The sequence below is a fragment of the Rhea pennata genome, unplaced genomic scaffold, assembly GCF_028389875.1.
Source record: "Rhea pennata isolate bPtePen1 unplaced genomic scaffold, bPtePen1.pri scaffold_32, whole genome shotgun sequence".
Lineage (NCBI taxonomy): Eukaryota > Metazoa > Chordata > Aves > Rheiformes > Rheidae > Rhea > Rhea pennata.
Genome location: NW_026907679.1, coordinates 1,378,168 through 1,402,360, shown reverse-complemented (window position 1 = coordinate 1,402,360; position 24,193 = coordinate 1,378,168). Strand labels below are relative to the sequence as shown.

General features: G+C 55.6%; 1 protein-coding gene across 1 annotated transcript in view; it reads left to right on the top strand.

Moving 5' to 3' along the window:
• Positions 1 to 14,933, top strand: part of LOC134154519 (adenylate cyclase type 10-like) — a 36,201-nt gene extending 21,268 nt beyond the window's left edge. Inside the window, exons 28-46 of the mRNA XM_062601193.1 lie at positions 647 to 839; positions 1,275 to 1,361; positions 1,783 to 2,066; positions 2,668 to 2,804; positions 4,526 to 4,651; positions 5,614 to 5,868; positions 6,598 to 6,942; positions 7,426 to 7,477; positions 8,469 to 8,691; positions 9,104 to 9,211; positions 9,581 to 9,759; positions 10,303 to 10,459; positions 10,945 to 11,149; positions 11,228 to 11,324; positions 11,554 to 11,669; positions 12,578 to 12,695; positions 13,339 to 13,534; positions 14,042 to 14,230; positions 14,769 to 14,933. Coding sequence (XP_062457177.1) covers positions 647 to 839; positions 1,275 to 1,361; positions 1,783 to 2,066; positions 2,668 to 2,804; positions 4,526 to 4,651; positions 5,614 to 5,868; positions 6,598 to 6,942; positions 7,426 to 7,477; positions 8,469 to 8,691; positions 9,104 to 9,211; positions 9,581 to 9,759; positions 10,303 to 10,459; positions 10,945 to 11,149; positions 11,228 to 11,324; positions 11,554 to 11,669; positions 12,578 to 12,695; positions 13,339 to 13,534; positions 14,042 to 14,230; positions 14,769 to 14,933 — 3,232 coding nt within the window. The remainder of the gene's footprint in view (positions 1 to 646; positions 840 to 1,274; positions 1,362 to 1,782; positions 2,067 to 2,667; positions 2,805 to 4,525; positions 4,652 to 5,613; positions 5,869 to 6,597; positions 6,943 to 7,425; positions 7,478 to 8,468; positions 8,692 to 9,103; positions 9,212 to 9,580; positions 9,760 to 10,302; positions 10,460 to 10,944; positions 11,150 to 11,227; positions 11,325 to 11,553; positions 11,670 to 12,577; positions 12,696 to 13,338; positions 13,535 to 14,041; positions 14,231 to 14,768) is intronic.
• Positions 14,934 to 24,193: the final 9,260 nt, after the last annotated feature.

Sequence of the window (24,193 nt, the reverse complement as noted above, 5' to 3'; positions counted from 1 at the left end):
TGGTATGGAGCAGCTGCATGCTCTCCTACTACGTCTCGCGGGAGCTGGAAGTGGCTTGTGGAGCCAGGGCTGTTGCTCTTGCAAACTTAGGCCAGGCTGCAAGGGCTGGCAAGAGCCCAAGCTGCGTGCTTTTCATGCAGCTGGAGAGTAAAGAGAAGAAAGATGCTGGGGGAGGCGGGAGTGGTGTGGTGGAGCTGCCAGAGAAAGGCTGCTTGCCCTTGGGCTTTTATTGCCAAAGGCCACTGGGGCGGCCAAGCCTTCCCGTAGTATAGGAGGCAGATGGCAAAGCTGTGGCATTCAAACACAAAGGCCCAACTTGCTCAGTCCTTGCTTCTTCAGCTGGCAAGTTGCTGTGCAGGGGGAGGTGCTGAGAGCTGTGGAGACACAGGGTGTGGTGGTGGCTCTGCCAGGGGCTTGGCAGCAATTGCCCCTCTGTGGCTTTTCCTTGTAAGACGCGGGAAAAGCTTGGCCCTCTGTGAAGCACTTGGAGGTGTGTGGAATAAGAGTCCGTCTGGGGCTGTGTGTCCAGAGCTCCCTTGCAGACAGCCCTGGATGACGTGCCTCTTCTCTGACAGTTTTGCCTTGGAAGTCTGCAGCTCTTTGCGTTGCTCTCTGAATCTCGGTCCTCTTTGCTTTTGCATGGCAGGGTAGTGGCCGTGGAACTGACAGAGCTAAACCTGAAGCAGGTCTACTCTGCCCTCCGTATGGTGCTGGCCATGGCCCTGGGCCTGCAGGCATGTCAATCGTGCAGTGCCAGACAGCTTGTGCTGCAGACAAAGCTCCAAGGGCTGATGGCAGAGAGCAGCTACTGCCTCCTCAACGACGTCTTCCTCGTTAAGGTGAGAGCGAGGCCCTCTCTGGCCCTGGCAAAGGGCTGCTTGTGAGCTTTTGTAGTTTGGAGGCTCTGGTGGGGAGTCGCTTGGCTGCCTGGAGGGAAGAGCAGGGGCATATAGCGCAGGCTTCTGTTCCTGAGCGCGGTGGGCAAAAGGCACTGAAGAGCAGCTTGGAGATGGGGCTGATGACCTTGTGTTGAGCTGAGTGCTGTGTGAGTGGTCCGCTGCCTCCCGGAGCTGCCATCACAAGCGAACAAGCAGAGGGCTTCTGTTCTCAGCTCCCGGGGGTATCCGCACTGTGTTGTCTCCTTGCAGCTGTGTTGGGGAGAGGGCTGATGGTGAGGCCAGGAGAGGTATTTTGCTGGGTTGGTGTTGTGTGGTGGGTAGGTGTGCTGCAAGCCCTGGAAGGCTGTTTCTCTATGACTGTGCTTTTCTGGGCAGTTTCCCCTCTCGATGGCAGTTTCCCAGATGAGTGGCACTCAAAGGCAAATGGAGCTGGAGTTGGTTTTGAAGAAAGTGCTCCAGAAGGTGAGCTCTTCTCTCCCTCGGGTGTCAGAGAAAGACACCAATGCCACAGGCGGAGGCTTCAGGAGGAGAGTGGTGGGAGCTGGCGGGAGGACGATGTACCTGAGTCCTTACCCTTCAGAGCCCAAGCACCCCTGCCCATACCCCCGATACCTTTCCTCCCATAAAGTTGGTGGGCACGTGCTCGGGAGGAGCAACAAGGTTCCTGTGTAGTACAAGATGCCTTAAAGTCTCAGAGAAATTGCAAGCCAGTAAGATTCTGCATTCCTAAGTAGCTGGGGAGAGGAAAGAGGCTTCAGAGCGTTCTCTCTGTCTCTCTCTCACCCTCTCTTTCTGGAGAGGGAGGGAAAGAGGCCAAAGTTGCTGCTATGGAAGCTACTTGAGAACCCATCAGAACTCCCCCAGAGCAAGCTGTTTGTTTCAGACTGTTGAAGAAGATGGCGTTGTATTTGTCATCAACAACGCCCACTGCATCGACTCTCCCTCCTGGAGTCTTATGCGGAGCGTGCTCAGGGATGTCTCGATCTTCGTGGTGATGAGCTTCACTGCCAGTCACTGTAGAAGACAGAGGCTTTGCCAAGCTGCCGTAGACATCCTGAAGTTGCCGAAAACCAGTTGTGTTCGTCTGGGAGAGCTGAAGCCTTCCGCTGTAGTGCAGAAAGCCTGCCAGGCGCTTGGAGTTGTCAGCCTGCCCCAGGATCTAGAGACGTAAGTCACAGGCAGGGCCCGTGAGCTCTTGCTGAGAGCTTGAAGCTGTGCAGAGAGCCAAAGGGAATGAAGCCCTAGAAAAGGCAGTGCAGAGCTTCTAGGAGGGCCAGTGCCTCTAGCCAGTGGGACATACTGGCAGTTGTGAGCTGCGAGTGGGCAGCTGCCTAGGCACAGAGCACAGGAGGTGTCCAGCCTTCTGTGTTGCACTGGAAGGCAGGAAGGAAGTGGTCCTGCACGCTGGCATGGCTCAGGGGTGGCAAAGGCATTAGTCTGCATGGTGAGGCTTTGCGGGGCGATTCACGGGGGCAAAGGTTCTCACTGGTGCCGTAGAGCATCGAGGCTGTTGGGGACACGAGGGACAAGGCTTGCTTGGGGCTCTATCTGCACTGCTTTTCCCGAGGATTCCAGCAAAGGCTGTATCTTCCGGGTGACTCAGGCCCCAAAGCCCGTGGGAGTCGTGGCCCTTTCAGAAGTGAGGTGGATCTGTGGTGAAGACGTTGGTTTCTGTGCTCTGCCCAAGTGGCTCAGCACCCACCTGAAACATGTGCGTGTGCGCCTGCCTTTGCCTGTGTCAGTGAGTGCTGGATGTGCTCCTTTGCAGGTTGCTGACGCAAAGAAGCTACGGCATCCCCTATTACTGTGAGGAACTGCTGCGCTACCTTCTTGGCCACGACATGCTCTTGTTCCACCCACTGGGGAAGGATGAGAAACGAGAGGACAAGTGGGAGAGCCTCTTCAGTAAGCACGTATCCGGCCGACTGCCTAGTTGCTGTGGTGCATTTTCCCCAGTGCATTCTTGCCCGAGGCTTCCCCTGTGAACTTGGCACTGTCAGCTCTTGCAGCCATAGAGATCGTGGTGTGGATCAGGTGTGGGTTTGTACAGGCCTTGCTGCTGGGACAGCCCAAGCCGAGGCAGGGGAGTTCTGGTGTCTTTGAGAGGACAAGTAAGGGTGCCGTGGCAGCCAATTTCAAAGGAGGAGCAGAGCCGCTGCCTGGCACTCAGATGAGTGCTGGTCTTGTCATGAACTCATAGGAACACAGGTGCTTCTTCTGGGCCAGTGTGGTGAGTCCTGTGGCTGGAATGTTCCTTGTGCGCAGCCACAGGGCTGGATTGAGTCCGTCAGTGACACATGGTGCCAGGTGCTGTAAGGCCTGCTAGAGGTGAATGCTGAAGGGTTGAGGTTGGAGGGAGCTGAGGGATGTGTGGTGGGAGGCATTTAGAGGACCAGACAGAGGGCCTGAAGAGTTCAGTGTGTTAGCGAAAACACTTGAGGGCAAGGGAAGGCAAATGGATGCCTGGAGTCCACAACGCCTGGTCTGCTGCTTCAAGGAGAGCTCCTGCTGGGGTCAGGCTCTTCTCTATATGGGTATACGGCATTGGTGCACTTTATGTTCCTGCCGCACACCGTGTTTGTTGGTCAGAAAAAACTTCTCCATCAGCCGGTGGTCTGAGGACTCTGGCTTTTGTGAGCCCTTGCTGTCCTTCTCCTCTGCCTGATAGGCCAAAGCGTAGTTTGAAGCCTGCCTGAAGGGGTGGGAAAGAGCAATTTCTGTCCCTGAGCACAGCTGCTTACGAAGCTCCGTGTGCGGGGCGAGGGCAGGCAGGCGCAGAGCAGCCTGACCGCAGGCTGGCATTGGGCATGCTCTGGCTAAAGAGAGAGAGAGATTAAACACAAGACCCCGGCTAGGCACAAAGCGGGGCATGCTGCTTCTGCCTCTAGCATGCCCCACGCGGGTGGATTTTCATGGGGACGTCGGAGGTGCTGCTGTCTGACCTGTGGAAAATCCCTTCTTTGGCCCTTTGAGTCGCCGCCCAAATTCTTGGGATACCCTGGAGAACTCTGCTCTCTGGCCGATGTAGGCGTGTTATTTAAGAGGCATTGGAATGTGCATGTATTTCCCTGGGCAAAAGGCAAAGAAGGTCACTTGCCAAGAAGTCTGACATCAAACCCAGCAGAGGCGAGGCACAGGCCTTGGGAACTTGAATGCCAAAGTGTGAAAGCCCCCAAAGGTGCTACTAAGTGAAGGCAGCAGTGGTAACACGACCTAGGGATGAATGCCGACCAGCTTGCCACGGCTCTGGCAGCATCCCTGAGTGACCCCCGATTTTGCATTTGCACTGGCAAGGTGCCTGCCTCTGGGATGACAGCAACACTGCTGCCTTCTGCCTTGAGGCGTTGCCTCCCCAGTCAGGAGGTCTGGAGCCTTTGACTTGGGAGTGTTTGGGGAAACTGCCTGGCAATAGCTAATGTTAGGGAAAGGCTATGAAACAAAGGTATGCAAGGGAAGTGCTTTGCTCGTCTTAGCGAGCATGTTTGGTGCAGGCCAAGTGCATCAGCCCACCTGAGGCAGGCCTTGTTCCCGCTGAGGTGGATTTTTGAGTGTTTGCAAGCAGGAAGTCATGACATGAATTGTCTCCCTTTGCTAATCGCTTTCTCCTGCTCCCTTGTGCCGCTCAGCTTCTGTAACGGAGGCTTCAACCATCGCAGCAGCACGGAGCTCCAGCGCGGGGAAGGACCGCAGGGTGTGCACCATGAGGCCGGATGTGACCCTGCAGAACACTGTACTTCCCCCTGCATTGAAAGGTGAGGGGCTGAGCTGCGCTGCGGCAGCTGGCAGCAGTGCTGGGTGCCTTTGCCAGGGCCCGAGGTGGAGAGTGTGGGCCTCGGTGTGCTGCAGAGTTGAGCCTCTCCCCTCTGGGACTCTGCTGGGCAGGTTGCTTTTGTGCCGTGGGATTGTCCACAGAGAAACCTGCATGTTGTCTGCTCTGAGTGGGGTGGGGTGGTCAGGGGCAGAGAAAGGAAGGTATTGGGAGCAGACTGTTCTCAGCAAGAGAAAATGCATTTCCAGGGGATATTTGTCATGGCTCTGACTGAGCTTTGAACTAGGCTTCGCACCTCATTGTTCTGTTTGTAATTTCTCCTGCTTGTGGGGGCCTCAAGGCACTGAAGCCCAACCAAAGCCATCTTGCGAATCTCTCTTTGCCTGTTGATTTCTGGGCTGGCCCCAAAATCACCCCATTTCTAGGGGGTGCTGGATGGGAAGCTGTGAATGAGCATGGCTGCCCTCGAGCTGAGCCCTGGCCGAATGCGGGTGGCAGAAATGTCCCCCATGCCCAGGTGTTCTTCTTGAAGGAGCTGCTTTGTCCAAGAAGGGGAAAGTCTTGTGTGACCAAGGGAAATGCGGGGTTGTGGGGAGCTCTGAGCTGGCCTCAGCGGTGCAGGAAAAGCTCTCTGTCTGTGTGCCCTGTGGACATAAATAGAGCGCAGAGCTGGCAAGCTGCATCCCCGGACATATGCATGTGCTGGATGCTGCCCTGCTCATCCATGGTGGGGGAGCGTTCGTCTGAGCATCTCTGCTTTCCCGCATCCTTGCTTCCTGTGAGTCAAGCAGGAGCAGAGGCATCTTGAAGACACGTGCCCTGGGTTGCAGTTGTCCAAGGGGCTGGGTCCCTAGGGAAGAATCTACCCTCTCGAGTGTTGCAGCTAATGCAGGCTGTGATGGTGGGGAGTGGGCAAGGGAGAGACGTGTGGCTTGCTTTTGGCAGGGATTGCGCTGGCTCAGCTGGACAGCATGAAGCCCTCGGAGCAGATGGTTCTGAAGTATGCAGCCATCCTAGGGCCGCTGTTTAGCACGGAGCTGCTGTTCCACATCCTTCCCGGGTGGAGCAGGGCCAAGCTGAACAAGGCGCTGAATGCCCTGGTGAGATGCAACATCCTCAAGTGGCTGAATGCTGCCAAGGGGGCAGAAGAGAGCAGTGTTCCCACCGAGGGGTCAGGCACCTCTCTGGAGGAGGAGAGCGGTAAGAGGTGGTAAGGGGAGCCTGGGAGCGCTGCAGGCTGCTGCTGCCGCTGTCTGTGTCCCCGGTGGGGCTCCCCAGAGAATGCTCCCTGCCCGGAGGAGGTGTGTAATGCTCATGGCACCCCAGGGAGTTAGGGATGGGTTGTTAAAAGCTCTGACAAGTCCATTTCCGAGGAGCCTGTGCTTTGTGCTTTGTGCTGGAGGGCAATATTGCATTGAGGTGCTGCGAGTCCCTCTGCTGCCCTGCCTGCAAGCGCGGCTCATAGCCCATGTAGGAGAGGGAGTACGAAGGCCTGGACCTGCTGACCCAGCCTCCCGCTGTGTGCAGATGAGGGATTTAGTGTGCGTTGATCTTTATTGTCCCCTAGCGCCGGGGGAGCGTGGGAGGCTGGGAGTGTCTTGCAGAGTGGGCAGAAAGAGCTGGCTGTGTCTTGCTTCTGCGGCTGGCAGCATCCCCAGCTGCCGCCTGGGGCGCAGCTGCACAGCCTGTTGGCAGGGAGAGCAGGCCAGCAGCCCGTTGCGCTGGCCGTGCTAGTGTGAGGAAGGCAAGGTGGGCCCTTCTGCTGTCTGGCCCGGAGGCTCTGAGTGCAGGAGCGCTGGTTTCCTGCCAAGGGCCTACGCCAAGGCCTGTCTTTCATGGTGCAGCTATGGCATGCCTGAGCTCTGGCCCCAGCTCTGGCCCCAGCTCTGGCCCCAGCTCTGGCTGATGGGAAGCCCCGTTGCCTTTCAGATGCCCAGAAGTCATCCGTGGAGGAGAGCAAGCAGAGGGCGAGGCTGGAGTCTGGCGTGCTGGCCTTTTGCGCCCCGCTGCTGCAGGAGGCTGCCTACGAGCTGTGGCCGAAGGGACAGAGGGTGGCCCTGCACCACAAGTGTGCGGCCTTCCTGGAGAGGCACGCGCACAAGTGCCAGTGCTGCGGGGGAGGCGACTTTGTTGCCTTCCACCGCTTGGCCCTGGGCAGCACGCAGGAGGCCGAGAGCGGAGAAGAGCATGGCAGCGACTGCTACTGGCGCAGCTGGGAGGCCTCCCTAGCGACCAGCGAGGAGATGAAGTCGGACGAGCTCCCCGCCTCTACGGGTATGCTGTGTGCCCTGCTCTGGAGCCTGGGTCCTGCCCACTCCTACTGCACACTTGTTTCACGCAAGCGTGGGGATGCTTCCAGTGCAAGGCGGATACTGTTGTAGGACTAGTTCATTTCTCCACTGAGCACAGCTCCACATGAGAGCGATGATGTGTCCACAGCGTAGCACCTTTCTCCCCTTGCGTGTCCACCTGCCATTTCCCAGAATTACGGGAGGGCAGCCCATCTCCTGGCAGAGGTGCACGCGTGGCTCAGCAGGCTGAGGTGTATTAGCTAGTGTGTCTAGTACACTTGGTGAAGCTGGGTTAAGTCTGGAGTCGAGCCCCACAGTGAAGGCAGATGTCAGGGAAGGAGGTGGAGAGGGAGCTGCCGCCAGAGCCTTTGTCTCTGCTCTTCCTCCCTTGGTGCTACAGAATGGCAAGAAGCAGCTCTACGGCATGTGCAGTGAGGAGGTGTTTAATGGCATGCTTTCTTTGCAGATGCTTCAAGTGGTGTACCAAAAGAGAAGAGCTGCTTGGAGGAGATTTTTCGGTGAGGAGCCAAGGTTTTGAAGATGATTTTTGGGGGCAGTGGGGTGAGGGTGTGCAGAGGAGATAAGCGGAGTTGCCAGCTTGGGCTGCCCGTTGTGAGTCTAGCATTGGCAAGAGCAGGCCTGTGAGAGGCAGCTGGGTTGAGATGGCCATGGGGATGCATATCTTTGGGGAAGCCATTGGGATCCCAGTGCTGATGGTGGTTTGGAGTGGAGCAGCCCTGGCTTTCTAGCTGTTAGAGAGCAATGTTGCAAGCTGTGCAGGGGCAAAGCAGCCGCTGGAGGCAGGGTGGCTTGTGGAAGGGGACAGAAATGCCAGCTGGTCTCTCTGCCTGCCTAAAAGAGCAGTGCTCCTCCAGAGCAGGGGCAGCAAAGGCGCCAACAGGATCGGTGCTCCTGCCGCTTTGTTACAGCTATGGCCAACGGAATGGCTTGCCATTGCTGAAAAGGGGAGCTGTTGCTTCTCATGCCAGTTCTGCCCTGCCTGAGTCCACTGTGCCTGTGCTCTGGGGCCCCCGGGCTCCTCAGAGTCCCCAGCATTTACTGGTCAATGTGCCCGCAGTGTCAGGGAACAAATCTTGCCAAAGCGTGCTGTGTGAGTGAGTTGTCCTGGCTTTGCTTGCCATGCAGGGAGAGCCAAAGGTCTTGAGGGAGGAGAGAAGGCGAGAGCGGAAGGGAGGAAGGAGCACAGGGGGAAGTCATAGCAATGATGGGGGGCTGAAGCCCACTCTGGAGTCAGTGGCGTCAGTTGTAAGCTGTGAGGGCCCAGGGAACTCTGGGTGCAGGTAACTGTTGTGTGGGGTAGAAAGAAGGACTGTGTGAGCTCCCTCAGCACGCCTGGGAAGGCTGTGCAACCCACAGCTCCCGTGCGGTGCCTTCGTGTGTGTGGCCTCGTGCTGTGCTAGAACCTGTCTTTAACGTACGCTGAAGGAGCGGTGTTGGTGACGCTGGTGTGTGCTTTGGTGTCTTCTTTCTCCGTGATCTTGTCTCCAGAGCGGCAAAGCGGTTTCTGGCTAAGACCGAATGGATGCCCAAGGTGCCCAGCAAGACCCACTGGACGCAGGGTGTGGAGTGTTCCTGCAGCTGCAAGGCCATTGTGGACTTGGTGCTTGTGCCCTTGGCTCAGCACTACATGGCAGTGGGCAATGACGCCAGAGCCTTTTATTATCTGCTGGAGGGTGCGGCTGCCTACTTGCACGTCTCCGACAACTACCTGGTGAGTTGCCGTGCTTGCCAGAGCCCACTGCCCGTGGAGTCCTCTCAAGTGCCTTGCCCTGGGCAAGCCCATTTCCCCACTGCAACAGGGCCTGCCTGGGGGCCTTCCTTTGTGGGGACTCGGGGATGAATTGGTGGGAGGGAGACCCAGCGTTTGCCTCCTGTTTGCCTCTCCTGTGGCAAGAGAGACAGGGCCATGAAGCAGCCCCTTGGTGCAAGGTGCACCTCCCAGGAGGTGGTGCAAAGGAGTGCTTGTGCGCGTGGTGTGAGAGGCAGCGTGACTGTGCTTGGGTGGGCATCACCAGGGGCAGATGCAGGCCTCCTCAGCAAGATGTTGGAGGCACCTGGGAGTGCTGGGGCTGGGGACAGGCTTGGCAGCGATGCTCAGCTGCTCTCTGTGTGCTTGTTCAAAGGCCTTCCGGAACCTGAAGAAGGCAGAAGTGCTGAGGACCTTGGTGGCTAAGAAGGGAAACGCGCTTGCTTGCTTTGAAGAAGCCACTTTGCTGAGCCTCAAAGGAGAGGTAAGGTGACAGGGTGGTTTTGGTGGGCTCCCCTGGTGGGTGGAGTTGAATGCTTTCCTGTGGGGTAGGGTGGGGTGGGGCAGGCTCTCCCTGGCCCACCTCACTGCGACTGCTCTCAGCCTGCTTTCCTGGGGCCCCTTTGCCCCCTGGCCAAAACCAGCTGAGGTCCTGGCCTTGATTCCACCAGAGACATGCAATTGGTTATGTGCTGAATCGGAGCCCTTTGGGAGCCTTCCCAATATCCTGGCTCTTAGCGTTCCCAGTAGCTGGGAGGCTCAGGATTCCCAGCTGTGCCTGGGGCTGCTTGATGCACTGGGGATGAGCTTTTGTGCCAAACGGGACTGCCTTGAAAGCCCTTTTGCTGTGCAGGTCTGCTACCATATGGGACAAACGGAGCTGGCGAAGACAATGATCAGGAAGGCATTGAGCCTGCTGAAGAGGAAATTCCCCACGACCTCCACTGGCGCCGCCTTGCAGCTTGTGCTGGAGAAGTCAGAGCATGCCTCCCACAAGAAGAACAGAGACTCCTCCGTTCCTCAGGAGGCAGGGTAAGACGCAGAAGGGAAAGCAAAGGCTCTTCTAGGCAGAGGGAAAGCTGCTGAGGGAGCAGGAGGCTAATGGGTGGAGCAGCTGTGGGTTGTATTGGGCAGCTACTGGGGTGCTGGCATGGGAGATGGTGTTGGTGAGAGCAGGGAGGTGTTAGTGGGGAGCCGAGTCTGGGGAGGGGAAGGGAGTGTGCTGGCAGGAGCAGGAGGTGGGCCTGTCGGCGTAAGCGGAGGTGAGCTGTGAGAGGGAGGAAGCTCAGAGGCTGCAGCCAGGCACAGGCCTCCCGTGCAAGGCCCCTTTTCCTCCCGGTGGCCAGCTTTGCTTGGCCTGCCTACACTGTAGTGCCAAGCACCATCTTTAGCAGTCATATTTCCTGGGTGGTGCTCCTTGGTTCTGCCGCTTGTATCGCTGCGGCCGTGCCTGCGTCAGCTGCCCTTCTGCAAGGAGGTGCAGCCGTCTCCTCCATCCCCCTGCTTCCCCCGCCCCGTGGGACTCGGCACAGTGCACCTAGTGGCTGTGGCCCAGCAGTTTCCCTTGTGTGGCAGGAGGCAGAGGCTCCCCTGGCTGTTCCGGCAAAGCCACTGCCTGTCCTTGCTGCGGCAGCTCTTCAGCCTGGAGAGCGCCGCCGGCAGTCGGAGGCTCTCCCGCCTGGCAGCACTCATGAAGGTGAACACGGCCGAGGAGTCCGAGGACGCGAGTCACGTGAGTGCCTTCTCTCTGCAGCAGCAGACCCGCCCTGACACGGCTCCCTTTCCCTGGCCTGGCAAGAGTACCAGCAGGGCCTGCCCCCGGCAAGAAGAGCCCAAAGATGGACGTGTGCCTGCCCTTTTCTGGATGAACTTCCAGAGGGTGTGGGTTGCTGCTGCTTTGGGTAGTCCCTCGCGTTGGATTTGTGTCCTAATTGTGAGCATGGAGGTGGTTCTGGCTTTAAGGCAGCACCACTGTGTGTATTCTGTAGTTTCCTCGTAGCTCCTGATAATGCTGGTGTGCAAGGCCGGGGGCCCCTGTCTTGGCACGGCTGCAGTTAGCAGTGGCAGTAGGAAGAAGAGTTGGTCATATGGGTGCGCGCTGTGAGAGTGGAAGAGAAGAGAGAAGCTGGCAGCTGGGTTGTGGCCTGTCCCCTCCAGGCCAGGGAATTGCCCTGGAGAGACAGAGTCGTGTGCATTGTTGTGTTTGGACCCTTCTAGGTCCTCTTGTCCTACCTGGAATATGCGCTGTGCTGCCAGAACCTGGGCTGCCGGGAAGAGTGGCTGCAATACGGGCGGGCGGCCATGCAGCTTAGCGCTGAGGTGCAGCTCTTTGGAGGAGGGGTATTAAACACAGCCAGCTTTGCCCAGGCCCTGTCCCATCTGACCCTCAGCCTGGGAATCCTGCCTCTGTCAGTCGACGTAGGTAGGTACTGCCCCCGCCGCCTGCAAGAAGGCATCTCTGCCGAGAGAGCCGGTGCAAGTCTGCTTGTCCTCTTCCCAGGCTATCGTGCTGAGAGGCTCTGCATGGAGCTGCAGAAGCCTGACCTGGGCTGCGTGATTCTCAGGACCCTCTTCACGGCACTCTTTCTCCAGATGAGGTAATCCCGGTGCTGGAGAGAGTGGGGGTTGCGCAGTGTCAGGGGTCAGGGACCTTTGGGTGAGAACAGGCCTGGTGGAGAAAGTGGGACGGAGTTGGGAGGAAGAGCAAAGAAGGGAAAACGAGGGAGAGAGAGGTGCTGGGAAGGGGAGTGGGAAGTGTCTGGAGGTGCTGCCTGGGCTCCCAGCCCGTGGAGAGGCTCCCTGGAGGCTCATTGTGTTCCTCCCCAGGTACCCGGAATGTGAGGCAGTGCTGCGCAGGCTAGAGAAGCAGGTGTCTGGAGCAGATGAGATCGTTGGGCAGGCATGCTTCTTCTCCTGCTGCTTAGACCTCTTGCTTGATGCTGGTAAGTGCTCAGTGAGGAGGGCCCCCGAGAGCCTGTTTGCTGGGCAGGCAAGGCTGCCCCCCTGGAGCTGTGGGCCAGAGCTGGGGGCTTTGTGCAAGGTATAAACAGGCAGAGCCCTCCCAGCACAAGCAGAAGTGCACCGTCAGTACAAGACTTCTAGAGATTGGAGTGGACAATACAAGAGTTCTGCCAGGTTTCCCTGTCCTCTGGAAACACGGAAACAGTTCCGCTGGCCAAAGCAGTTTTTCTCCTGGTAGAACAATGACCCCAGAGCCTCCAGCAATCCTTATATTTCCTCCACAGAGCTTTCCGCTGTGCGCATTTCTCTCTTCGCCTGCATCCTCGTTATTTTTTTTCCCTTTTGCGTTTTTTAACATGGGAGCCAAGAGTAATTTGACAGTGCTTTTAGTTATGCTCTTTCCTAGCTGTGTTTTGAGATTGCCCCTTCTGAAAGCTCTTCTCCACCTCACTGTGCTCTGGCTCCCCAGGAAGCAGGGCTAGCAGTGCTGGCATGTGCCTGAGCAGGAGGCACCTAAGAGCCTGTGCTCTGGGGTCGCTGTCCTTGCTGCTCAGTGGCAGCGTGCCTTTGTGCAGTGCTAGAAAGCTGCAGATTTCTCAAGGGCAAGACGTGGTGTCAGGGGAGTTGGGAGTTCTCTTGTTTCCTTCCTGATGTTCTCTGCCCTTGCGTTCAAGGGCAGTTCCGTGCACTTGAGCAGCCCTGAGGAGCTAGGGTAGAAGTGCAGCCCTTGCCTGCTTCCTGTGAGGTTTGTTGCTCTGTGAGTGCTTTGCCTACCAAGAACTTTGCCAGCTGCGCTGGAGCTTTCTGCTGCTCTGAATGCCTGAGGCACGGTGAGGCCAGGGAGGGAGGTGCTGCTTCGCTGCTTCTCTGAGAGACATTTGTATTGCAGGGTGGCAGTATAAGTCCTTTGAAGAGTGCAGGAGGTTCGTGGAGCAGAACGAAGCCAACTGCCTTCTCCAGGCGCGGAGCAGCATCCTGCTTGGACTGTATTCGTCCCTGGCTCTTTGGTAAGTTGGAGACTTGCTTTGAGTGGGGAGAGGCCCAGGCAGTGGCTGTGGCCGGGAAAGGGGGAGCTCTGCGTTCATCACATGCCCCCATCCCGTGTCCACCAAGGCGGCTGCTTCTGGAGCACGGTGGTGAAAGGGGCCAGGGGGCCACGCAGGATGAGCAAGGTGGCAAGGAGCCCCAGGTTGTGCTGCTGTGGAGGCCTGCCAGGGAAGGATGCCTTGGCGGCATTCAGCCACAGCCTTCCTTTTCCCCTTGAATGTTGCTGGGGGACTGTGATGTAGCTGTGATACAGCTGTGACTGTGTGACAGTCTGATACAGCTGTGTGACTGTGATACAGCTGTGATGTAGCAGGGAGACGAGAACACCAAGTTCACGCGGGAGAAAAGGAATTGAGCTACTGCCGCCTGATTACAATGCAGTGCTCTCAGGGATGCTTATCAGGAGCAGCTACAACACGCTGCGGTTCAGCCAGCCAGTACGCCCCCAGTAGCTTCCTTGTCCTAGAGGATGCATTGCCTCTGGAAGCCAGGTTGGGGCTGGAGCCTATGGCCTAGGAGACCTCTTGGTTACTTGCTCATCTCTACAAAATGTGCCTGAGTGTGTGTTTGTATGTGTTTCCTTTTTTCCTCTGGACAATGTAGGTTTGCAAGGCTTGGGCAGTGGGACAACTTCCAGAAGCCCTTTGAAAAGGCCAAGAGGCTGCTGAAGAGCACTGGCGCCTGCCTTGTGGCCAGCCAAGCGTGCAGCCGGCTCCTGGAGTGCCATAGCCTGGTGCTGAAAAAGGACATGGAGCAGGGCTCGTGGAGGGCCCGTGAGAGCTGCCGCAGGGCTCTAAGGGTGAGGGATGCGGAGGAAGGGGAGGGGCATGCTGCAAGGGCCCTCTGGGGAAAGCTTGTTGCTAGCAGCAGTGGGTTGACCTGTGCAGGTAGAAGCAGCCACGACAGGATGGAGTCAGGGTAGTGCCAGAGGGTAGCGGCTTAGGGAGCAACGTGGCTAAAGACTCCTGTAACAGAGGTGTCAGCAGGAGGGGGATGAGAAGGCAGTCAGGTGAAGGCAGTCTTCCTGGGCATGTGAGAACTCCCTTGTGGGACTGTTTGGCCCAAACAGGAGAGGAGAAGAGCCTTGCTCAGCCATGAGCTAGTGAGCCCTGCTGAAATGGCTGCTCCATAGGAGGTGTTAGGGCTCAGGAGAGGTTTGTGTGGTACCTCAGCCTTGCTAGCTGTGCACTCCTCCTTTCTTTGTGGCTGGTTTTCCTCTTTGGGGATTTGGCGCCCTTCTCTGTGCCAAGCCATCGCTGGGCTCTCTGACTTCTCCTGATGTACCTCTCTGTTGTTTTCTCGGCAGCTCGCCGAAGAGGTTTTCTCTCGGTGCTCCACAAGCCCCATCTTCTACCCCAGAGTCTACCACCTGAAAGCCTACATTTTCCTGATGCTGGGGAATGAAGAGCAGAGCCTGCTGTGCCTCAACCAGGGCCTCCAAGCCTGTGAAGACCATGGCAACCTGCTGGAGAAGACTTGGCTGGAGATGAGCACTGTAAGTTGCTCACCTGTGCCTTTGAGTTGCTCCCTGGGCAGAAGTTGAGCCTGCTGTAGCAGAAGGTGGGCCGCACTGTACTGTGGCAGGTAGCCCCAGAGAGAGCCCCCCGAGAGCTTCAGGGGCATGTGCTCAAAGTCCTGTGTGAGCTGGTAGGTGCTCTCAGCCCCGCTCAAGAGGAAGGTAGAGACAGCTGTGATCCCTCTCTGCCAGGTGGGGCTGGACTGGTACGTGAGGAAGCAGTATGCCCTGCAGCTGCTCCTTTGCAGCATCTCTGCTTGGCAGAGTGGTGGTGAAGTGGAATCTTTCCCTGCTCCTTAAGGCAGCTCTGGGAGGCCAGGGTCAACGTGTGCTGAGTCTGAATTGGCCTTGCCTCTCCTTCTGCTCGCTGAGGGGTTTTGGCAGCATGGCTCATTGGCTGATGGGTGGAACAAGCTGCTGAGAGAGGCCTTAGTTGCCTTCCCAGGCAGAAGTCATGGCTCTGGAGGTCACGTGCTCTTCTCAGCTCTCACTGTGCCTTTTTTCCCCCCTCCTTTAGGAGTGCTGGTTCACTGGAAAAGGCCCCCTGGGAGATTTGTGGCTGAAGACAGCCCCGCATTTTCCACACCTGAACCAAGCAAAGCCAGAGGTCGGTAGCTCCAGGTACCTGCTGAAGCTGCCAGCACTGCAAAGGGAGGATTCTTCTCCAGGAATTAAATTCTGACACTGCTAGTCCAAGCACTTCTTCCTTTCCTCCTTCCTTTAATATACTCAGCATCATTCTTCGGCCCCCTGCTTGTATTCTGCCTCGTTCTCTCCTTTCCCACAACAATGTTTGCACAACCTGAGTCAAACTGAACCAACACCTACACAATTACTAAGGTCAATACTCAAAACAAAAAGCAAAAAACAAAACAGTCTGAGCATTCTGAAGAGCTTAGCATTTAGGCTTCCATCAAGTGAGGAATAGGATAAATAAGGCACAAAGCGCTCCAGAGAAGGTGAAGCTCTGGGGGGTTGGTTAATTCCTATAGTTCTATAGTAGTTCCCAAGTAGTATTCATTCTCCTGGGTAGAGGTAATGCATCGGGCCATTTCAGGCCCGTCTCTGCCCAGCTCTTTGCCAGTTTGGTTCTCCTGTTGGAGTTTCTCCTTGCTGCAGCCCCACGGGATTGGGGCTGTAGGCACAATGCAACTTCTGTTCTCTCTGCAGGTTTTATGCACAAGGGGATGTCTAGGGTTGTACCTTTGTGATGAGTTAGTAGAGCAAAATGCATGTCCTTGGTGGAACTCATGTCCTGCAGCAGGTGTTTCTTAAGAAGACACAGATGTTAGGTCCTTGGCAGAGAGAACATTTTAAAATAAAGACATAGTTTACAGCAACCAAAGTAGAGAAGTTGGTAAGAGTATTATGTACTCCTATCCCTGATAATGAAATGGTAGGTGTTGTTATTTTTTTAAAAAAGTAACATTCTCTGGATAAAGGCATCCTGTATAAACTCCCTGTAAGCTGCCACAGGGCCCTCCCTTAATTGGGGAGTACCTTGCTGCCGCAGTCGTCCATGATTAATAAAGAAATAGAAGTGAGGCATCCCACATACATGACTGCAGACCCATTAGAAGCCAAAGGACAAATTTCCTGTTCCCAGCCGGTTGAATTAAGATGCCCCATCGGTCACGGGGGAATCGCAGTGCGGGCATCCACTTCTCCCTGGGTAGAATCTTGGGGGAAGTCCCACTGCCCAGAGCAGGGTCCACACCTTGGGGGTGGCATTAATCTTTCATAGTTCGCACTGTTGTTCTCCCCAGAAGTCACAGCTTAAACCAATTGCAAGCCCAATCATCTGTTGATCCAGTCAGGATTCAGTCTTGCCTACAACTGCCTTGGTTTCCTTTCGATCACTCAGTTCCCCACTGTTCTACCAGCAGTGAGAGTTTCTGCAGTGCCATCTCATCTCTCATCACTCCATTCCGTCACAGCCCTGCAGTGTGGTGCCTCAAGCCGTAGGCGCCCCAGAGGTTGCCCACTGGTGGGAGGCACCAGCGCATGCTGCTGGGATCGGGGCTGTGCTATCCAGGAGGCCCACTCTTGCCTGAAAGCTGTGACACCTGCTGACTCATCAGCTCCCAGACTGTTGCCACAGGTCTTGAGTAGCAGAAGAAATCCTCCGTGTCCACTGCAGAGAGAATCAGGAAATGCTGTGAAGACAGGCAAAATCAAGCAGTTGTGAGAGCGGGCAGAGGGGCTCCAGCAGAGAAGGGGCCAAAGTGTCTGTGCTGTTGACCTTGGAGTGAATTTGCAGGAGCAGCAGGTGGGGGCCCTGGGGGTGGCACCTGCTGAAATTGTCTGTCTGCAGCCACGTTGTGTCGTCCTATTCCTGCACGCTGCAGAGCTCCACAGCAGCTCAGGAGGTGCAAGCCTTCAGGAGAGACCTGAAGTCAGGTTCCTGCTGTTTGTGCCTAAGAAACCGCAGGAGGTTTCTTAGGAAGGCAGGGATGAAGCTCACACTTGTGGCCACAGTCACTTTGCGTGGGACGTGCTCCAGGACGTAAATCCTGGCGTTAGGCACGTCTTTGGTGAACTGCCTTAGTCTCATGTCCCTGTGAAAGAGATGCCAGAGTCTTGCAGCCTTTCCCTAGAGGCAAAGAGGATGGTTTTGGGGCCTCAGTCCTACCACCAGCTGCGAGTGGCCTCGGGACCCCATGCATGTGTGCGTGTGACGGTCCTCGTGGCAGTGCTGCTGCCTCCGGGCTACAGGATCTTTTGCAAGCCCAGCCTTGGTGAGGGTCTGGCCCAGGTTAGTCCCTCTCTCCCTACGGATACAGAGACACTAATTCTACACCGGGAAGAAGAGAACAAACTCTGAACTGTAACTGCCCTAAGACTACTGTAACCACCTACACACCAAGGCTACTGTAACCAACACCAAACTCTGGATCCTAATAACTAATAGCAACACTAATAATGCTAATAACACTCATACTAACTGTAACTAACACCTGTCCTCAGGAAGACAAATAGCTATGCCCTATTTGTCCCTTCTACCTAACTGTGACTAAGAGTAACTACACGCTAAGAATTCAATAACCAACGCCACGCTATCGTAATACTGTAATCCGACTAATGCTTATCCTAAATAACCCGTCCTATCCAATTACATATCCTACAGTCCAAGGAGAGCTGTGGCGGAGTGGTGGGAGGTGATCGCGGGCACTGTGTCCGTGCTGCAGGGGAGGTGGAAGGGAGTCTGGGAGGAGGGGCCGCACAGCAACTCTCTGCACCTCCAAGCCCGGTGCCTTGGGCTCATCTTCCCCTGGCTAGGTGCCAGCACCAGCCTGGTCTTGCTGGGGGGGAGGCCATGCCCTGGCTGGTGGGCAGCGGGGGCCTCCTGCTGGGCTAGCACCTCCTCCTCCTCCTTCTTAGGCTCCAGAGCACGGCCTTGGGGCATCAGACAGGCCGCCCCCTCACAGCATCCACCTCCAGAGTCTCCCCTCCTCCTCCTTCATGGGGTCCACCTGCATGGGCTCTGGGTGCCCATGGTGGCTGCGGTGCTCTGCAGGAGGGCAGCGTGGTTGTCCCAGATGGTTGTGTCCACCTTCATCTTGGTGCACAGTGCTGCCTTCCTCTCCAACCACAGCCACTGTGACTGGCTCACGGTGGCAAGAACCGAGAGCTCAATACAGTACAGCCCCCGGAGTGGGAGGCTCCAGAGGGGGTTGCCTTTGCTTGCAGCAGCAGGTTGTGTGCTGGTGCTGATCTGAGTTACAGGTAGGAGTGGAAAGCTTCTCCCCAAATCCAGGTGTTTTCTGGCAGTGCTGTGCACAGCTGCAGGCCGGTGCTGCGGCAGGAACTGTAGAAAGGAGCTGTGAAAGGAGCATCAGCAAGATGCTGCTGGAGCTCCCGCTGCCCTGGCACCGAGGGAGCTGCTCTCTCCAGACTGAGTCACTCAGAAGTTACAAAATCGATGAATTGTACCTGGGAAATGGAACTCTCTTACATTGAAGTGGACTGCTCTCAGGGGTTATTGGTGTTATTTCACGTTCTGATACCATTATTATTTATAATAATAGGACTGATTTATAGGAATACTGATTTGTTTAATCCTTTTCAGGGAGCTAATCAGATGGAAAATGAGGACAGTGTTAATTTTTGTTATGCATGCCCTTTGCTACAACTAACCTGACTGTGCAGCTTATACAGGCCTTTGGAAAGTCCATAACGTGTCTCAGATTATTGCTTGCTTGCCTATTCCCAAATCTGCCAGATCACCCATGCCGTGGGAGACACTTAGACCTAACATAACATCCATATGGGAACTACTGAAGTTGTTTAATGAGACTTGCTAGATAAGTGATATTATCAAGTCTCAAAGGGCAGAATTGCTGGAACGATGTTGTGGAAACCCTGCAAATAGCTGCCAGGACTCAAGGACAAGGGAGAGAGGGTATCGTAAATCAGTATTGCAAAGGACCACCAGCTCCAGACGAATAACCTCGAGGAAAGCACAACACTGTGAAGAATGTGAGGGGCAGAGAAGACCAGAATAGCAGAATTAGCCGGAGCTGCCTGTAAGTTCATTAAGGCTCTATCTCGACCTTGCTCTGTGCCTACTGGTTGCTTGCATACCGGGAAACAGAACCCAGTTTGGGGAAAGCAATCTGGCCCAAACTGCTGAGGCGAAGGGCGTCTCTTAGACGATGATGCGTCTCCAGCAGAGCTGAGAAAACGCAGCCACTTTGCTAGGTGGTTTTTCACTCCTCCTGAACCCCACCAAGAGAATGCAAAATACTTTTCAGTAGCACTTGGTAGGCCTGCACTTGGCCAAACTAACAGAAAAATGGCATTTCTATCCCTTGAAATCCCATAGGTCTCCCTTGGCCCTGCGCCCGCCTGGGTCGCCTTTGCCCACCTCGCCCGCTCCTGGGGCTGCGCACGTCTCTCCTTCCTCCCAGCCCCTCAGCCCAGACTGCTGCCTGCTGCTCAGGGCTGGCTCTGCCCAGCCTCATTTCCCAGCCTCTCTAGGTATCTCCCACAGCCGCTGAAAGGCTCTGTGGATGCTTCTCTTTCCTGATCAGCTATTTCGAGTGGAGGGGAATGCAGGAAGGCTGCTGAATGGCCAACATGCCAGGAGACACTGCCCAAAGATGGCATCAGGAAATGCTTTCCTTCTGAGCTGCTTCGGGAGGCATTTGGAAAGGAGACTTCTCCCCCAACTACGGCAAGCAGCCATTCCTTCTCAGGTATGTTTTGCTTCTGCTCAGAATTGCAAGTCTTTCCTTTCCCAAAAGACACTTTCAAGCAACAGCTCCCAGGTTTGGAAACCTCCTTGCTTTGTAGGCTTGCTAGTGCCCCCCCCCCCGGCCAGGCCTTGCCCTTTTAGCCTTGCAGGGAAATGCACACCGATTTCAAACAAACAAGGAAAACCTGCCAGGGCAGCAGCTGGGCCTCGAGCTGGTGGGCGCTGATGTAAGCAAGATCCCAAGGCAAAAGCCCATCTCTTAACAGCTAAGGACCCCGAAGGGCACACAAGGTCCACCCCAAAACTAGTCTTTAGTTGCCAGTCAGTGGGACCCCTGCAGAGCAGATGAGGCCTCGATGACCAGTGTCCTGTATCCTCTCTGTGGCACACGAGGGTCCCTGGGCAGAGATGTCCTGGTGCTTGGGAGCACATGGGTGAGAGCGGCTAAACCCTGTAGAGCCCGGGGGGAGCAGGCCGGAGCGCCTCATCTGGGGAGTCTGTAAATCACTATCGCTTCCCCTTCCCTAAGGCCTTGCACTGCTGAGCTTTCCGATCTTAATTTCCCAGTGTTTCTTCTGGCCAGCTGTCACGCAGGACCTCAGCTGCTGCCTGCCGTGTTGAAGGGTTCCCATTGCTCGGCAGTCCCCAGAGATCTGCAGTGACTCAGGGGAGGGCGGAGGTGACACCAGTCCCAGGACAGGGAGCCCAGGCCCAGGCTCACTGCGGGGCCTGGCAGGGGAAGGAACTCTGATTGTGGGGCAGCGTGGGGGCAGCAGGAGGCGGACAGCTTCCCCAGGCCAGCGGGGGCTGTGGCAGTCCCTTCTCCTCCATACGTGAATTTGCTCTAGGCCGGGTCACCTTGCACAAGGACTTTGTCAGGCTGCTGCTTGGCCTCTCAAGTCCTCCCTAACCTCTGGAGCTCTGTTCAGGCCCGTTGTAACCTACCTGCAACAGCAGAGCCATCGCCTGCTGCCTCAGCCACTCGGCATCTGCATTTTCAACGGCGACTCCTAAGCATGCAGTACAGATGGCAAACATCAGTACACGGCCCTTGGAAACTCCCATTTCCAGGCCAATGTATGACACTGAGGATCTCCTCTGGGACATGGACGGGAGGGTTATGAACATCAACACTTTCAGAGCTGTCCAGGCATTTTAGAGAACTCTAAAAAAGGCCTCCGGAAAAAGCCCATTTGCTGTCTGCCCAGTCTCTCACCGCTGGGACACACTTTTCTGTTGTCCTGGCCTAGTCATGGAGGCAGCATGTGGGGAGGCATGAGCAAGCCAGCTCTGACTCCTGCACTCCGGCCACACCAAGTTCCCGAGGGATCCAAAATGCTTCCTCAGCTTGGAGGCTGTTTTAGGGAAGAGGGCACAAGAAACCTCCCTGGCACTCTGAGGGCAGAGACCAAGCCGAGCTCCCAAGCGGTTCTTTTTCACTTGCACAGGCCTGGGAGAACTCTCCCTGGAAGGGGCTGCAGGGGAGGAAACCTCACGGAGAAGGCTTTCAGATGGAACCAGACACAATTAAGATCAGGACAGTACGAGGACACTCTGTGGCCTAGCAAGCTTCCTCCGACTTGCACCTTCCTCAGAAGAGGCACTAAGCAGAGCTGAGCAACTCCCTGTGCTGGGGCCCAGCCTCTCCTGGAGCACTGACACCACAGCACTTTTCTGCAGGCGCTTCCAGCACTTTAAGGCCTCCACGAATGCCTTCTGCTGCCTCCCTCTGCACTGTTTTTTTTCCTATGCTTTACAGGCTGGAAGGTCAGCAGATAGCAAAGAAACTGCCTTGTTTCTTTAGGAAGCAAAAGGAAAGGAAATGACCTGGACAAAGGGACACAGTGCCTCCTCAGCAGGTTTGCAGGCGATACCAAGCTGGGAGGAGTGGCTGATACACCTGAGGGCTGTGCTGCCACTCAGAGAGCGCTCACGAGGTTCAAGAAGGGCAAGTGCAGAGTCCTGCACCTAGGGAGAAATAACCCTAGGCACCAGTACAAGCTGGGGGCTGACCTGCTGGAAAGCAGCTCTACAGAGAAGGACCTGGGAGTGCTGGTGGATGACAAATTGACTCTGAGCCAGCAATGTGCCCTTGTGGCCAGGAAGGCCAACGGTATCCTTGGGTGCATTAGGAAGAGTGCTGCCAGCAGGTCGGCGGAGGTGATCCTGCCCCCCTACTCAGCTCTGGTGAGGCCACATCTCAAGTCCTGCATCCAGTTTTGGGCTCCCCAGTACAACAGAGACATGGAGCTACTGCAGAGAGTCCAGCGTAGGGCTACGAGGATGATCAGGGGGCTGCAGCACCTGCCCTACGAGGACCAACTGCGAGAGCTGGGCCTGTTTAGCCTGGAGAAGGGAAGACTGAGGGGGGATCTTATCAATGTGTGTAAGTATCTGAAGGGAGGGTGTCAAGGGGATGGGGACAAAGGCTTTTCAGCTGTCCCATGCGAAAGCACTAGAGGCAAAGGGCAAAAACTGAACCACAGGAAGTTGCGCCTGAACGTGAGGAGGAATTTCTGCACTGTGAGAGTGACAGAGCACTGGAAGAGGTTGCCCAGAGAGGTCATGGAGTCTCCTTCTCTGGAGATATTCAAAGGCCACCTGGATGCAACCCTGTCTAACGTGTTCTAGGTGAGCCTGCTTGAGCAGGGGCGTTGGACTAGATGATCTGCAGAGGTCCCTTCCAAGCTAACCGATTCTGTGCTTCTGTGAAAGGGACAGAAAGGAAAGGAAAAGGGGGAGGGGAAGGGGAAGGGGAAGGGAAAGGGAAAGGGGAAGGGGAAGGGAAGGCATAGGGAACAGCTCCAAATGACTGCAGGATGCCCAGAATTTTGTGATGCAGTTTAACTGAATGATACTGGTTAAATGTTGATAACCTCAAGGAAATCTCTAACAATGAGCTTGGTCTGACTTGTGTAATATGCCCTTTTTTGGCTTATGCTGAAGTACGAGCATTCCAAACTAGAAGGGGCTAAAAGTGGAAGCTCTCAGGCTTTTCTAACCATGAAAAGGTGTGGGCTTACTATGTTTTCTTGAAAAAGGAACGTGACAGGGTTTGCATGTTGTAACTCGACTCTCCTGCGGAGGCTTCCAGTTCCTTAAAGAGTACTTTTGTGTATTCAGATTCCCTTGTACTTTGATCTGCCTTTGTTTTCTTCCCGGTTTTCTTCTTCTTTTTCTAGAGGATTTATGGGCTGCCTTCGTTGTGGAAACAGTGTGCAAGTACAGTCTTTTTCTGGAGGAAATCCGACTTCCTCTATTTTTTCACAGACAGTTCTTGCTGAAATATGTTTCTCCAGAATATTAGCAGAAAGGCTAATATTATCTTGTTCCAACACAACGACCTTCACCCTGTGGGTCCTCCTGTCCACAAGTGGTCCAGAAGCAGCTGCCCGCAGCAGTGCAGTACAGCCAGAGCCCAGCTTGCTCCCAGCGAAGGCGCAGGCTGCCTTGACTGCCTGATGTACAAGGCTCCTGGGCACACATCCTCACAAAGGTGCACAGCTGAGCCATGACGCTGGCCTTGAAAGCCTCTGCCTGACTGCCTGGAGCTGCTGAGAAGCCAGTGGGAAGTGCTGGCAAAGTCCAGTAGGTTTCTGCCTGCCAGCAGGCTGACTGCATGCTCAGCATGGCAACCTGCAAGGATATGCCTGGGGGTGTCCAAGGCAGCTGCCTTTTCCGTGGGTCTGCACGGTAACTGCACACTGGCCTTGCTGGTCATACCAGAGCCAGCTGGACCAGTATCATTGCTCCTGACAACTCCTCCCCCCTCCCTCAATCTGTTATGTTGGGATGGACAGAGAAGTGACAGGGCATTTCACAGAATCACGCAGAAGCACAGAATGGCTGCGGTTGGAAGGGACCTCTGGAGATCATGTAGTCCAACCTCCCTGCTAAAGCAGAGTCACCTGTTGCATGTTAGACAGGATCATGTTGAGGCAGATATTGAATATCTCCAGAGACAGAGACTCCACGACCTCTCTGGGCAACCTGTTCCAGTGCTCCGCCAATCCTGCAGTAGAGAAGTTCTTCTTTATCTGTGGGGGCAGAATTTCACACTGCTCAGGGCATGTTCGGGGGTGTCATTAGACCCAGCCCACTCCCTCTCCTGAGAATGAAGAGCCCTGATTTGATGCTTTCCTTTGGTTGACTGCACTTGTTTGTGAGAGTCTCTACTTACTGAACATCCCAGGCATACACTGTCCCTGGAGATGTCCTGTGCTCTCTGGGTGGCTCCAAACCCCCTTCAGAAAAATGGGCATCTTTGATCAGCCCTCCAATATGTGGCACAGTCCCCAAAAGAGACCTCTTTGACCACTCATCCTCTCCAGGGACACTGGGCACCCACAAGTGACAGATGAATACAGCCCTCTTTCCCTCACGTGGCACTCAAAAGAGTTCATGCCCCTTTATCCACGGAAAACCCAAGCACAACAGCAGGATCCTTTTGGGTGCAATTCCCTGAGCACATTCTTGGCTCCAACTTGGGAGGAAGAGCCCAGCCTTCAGGCACAGAGATCCCCTTTTATTACAGAATTGCTACTTGGGAGATCAACTCCGACACAGAGATAGGCAGATTTGCAGAAGGCTTCTGGGTCAGAGAGATGGGATTTGTGCTCCAGCAGAAGTGGAATGAATTCAGATATTTGTGCACAAATAGGACTATCACAGACAGAACTCCCAGAGCACAAAGTTTCCTGAGATAAACTGGGAATACCTTGTGAGGAGACATGGGCAGCTCATTG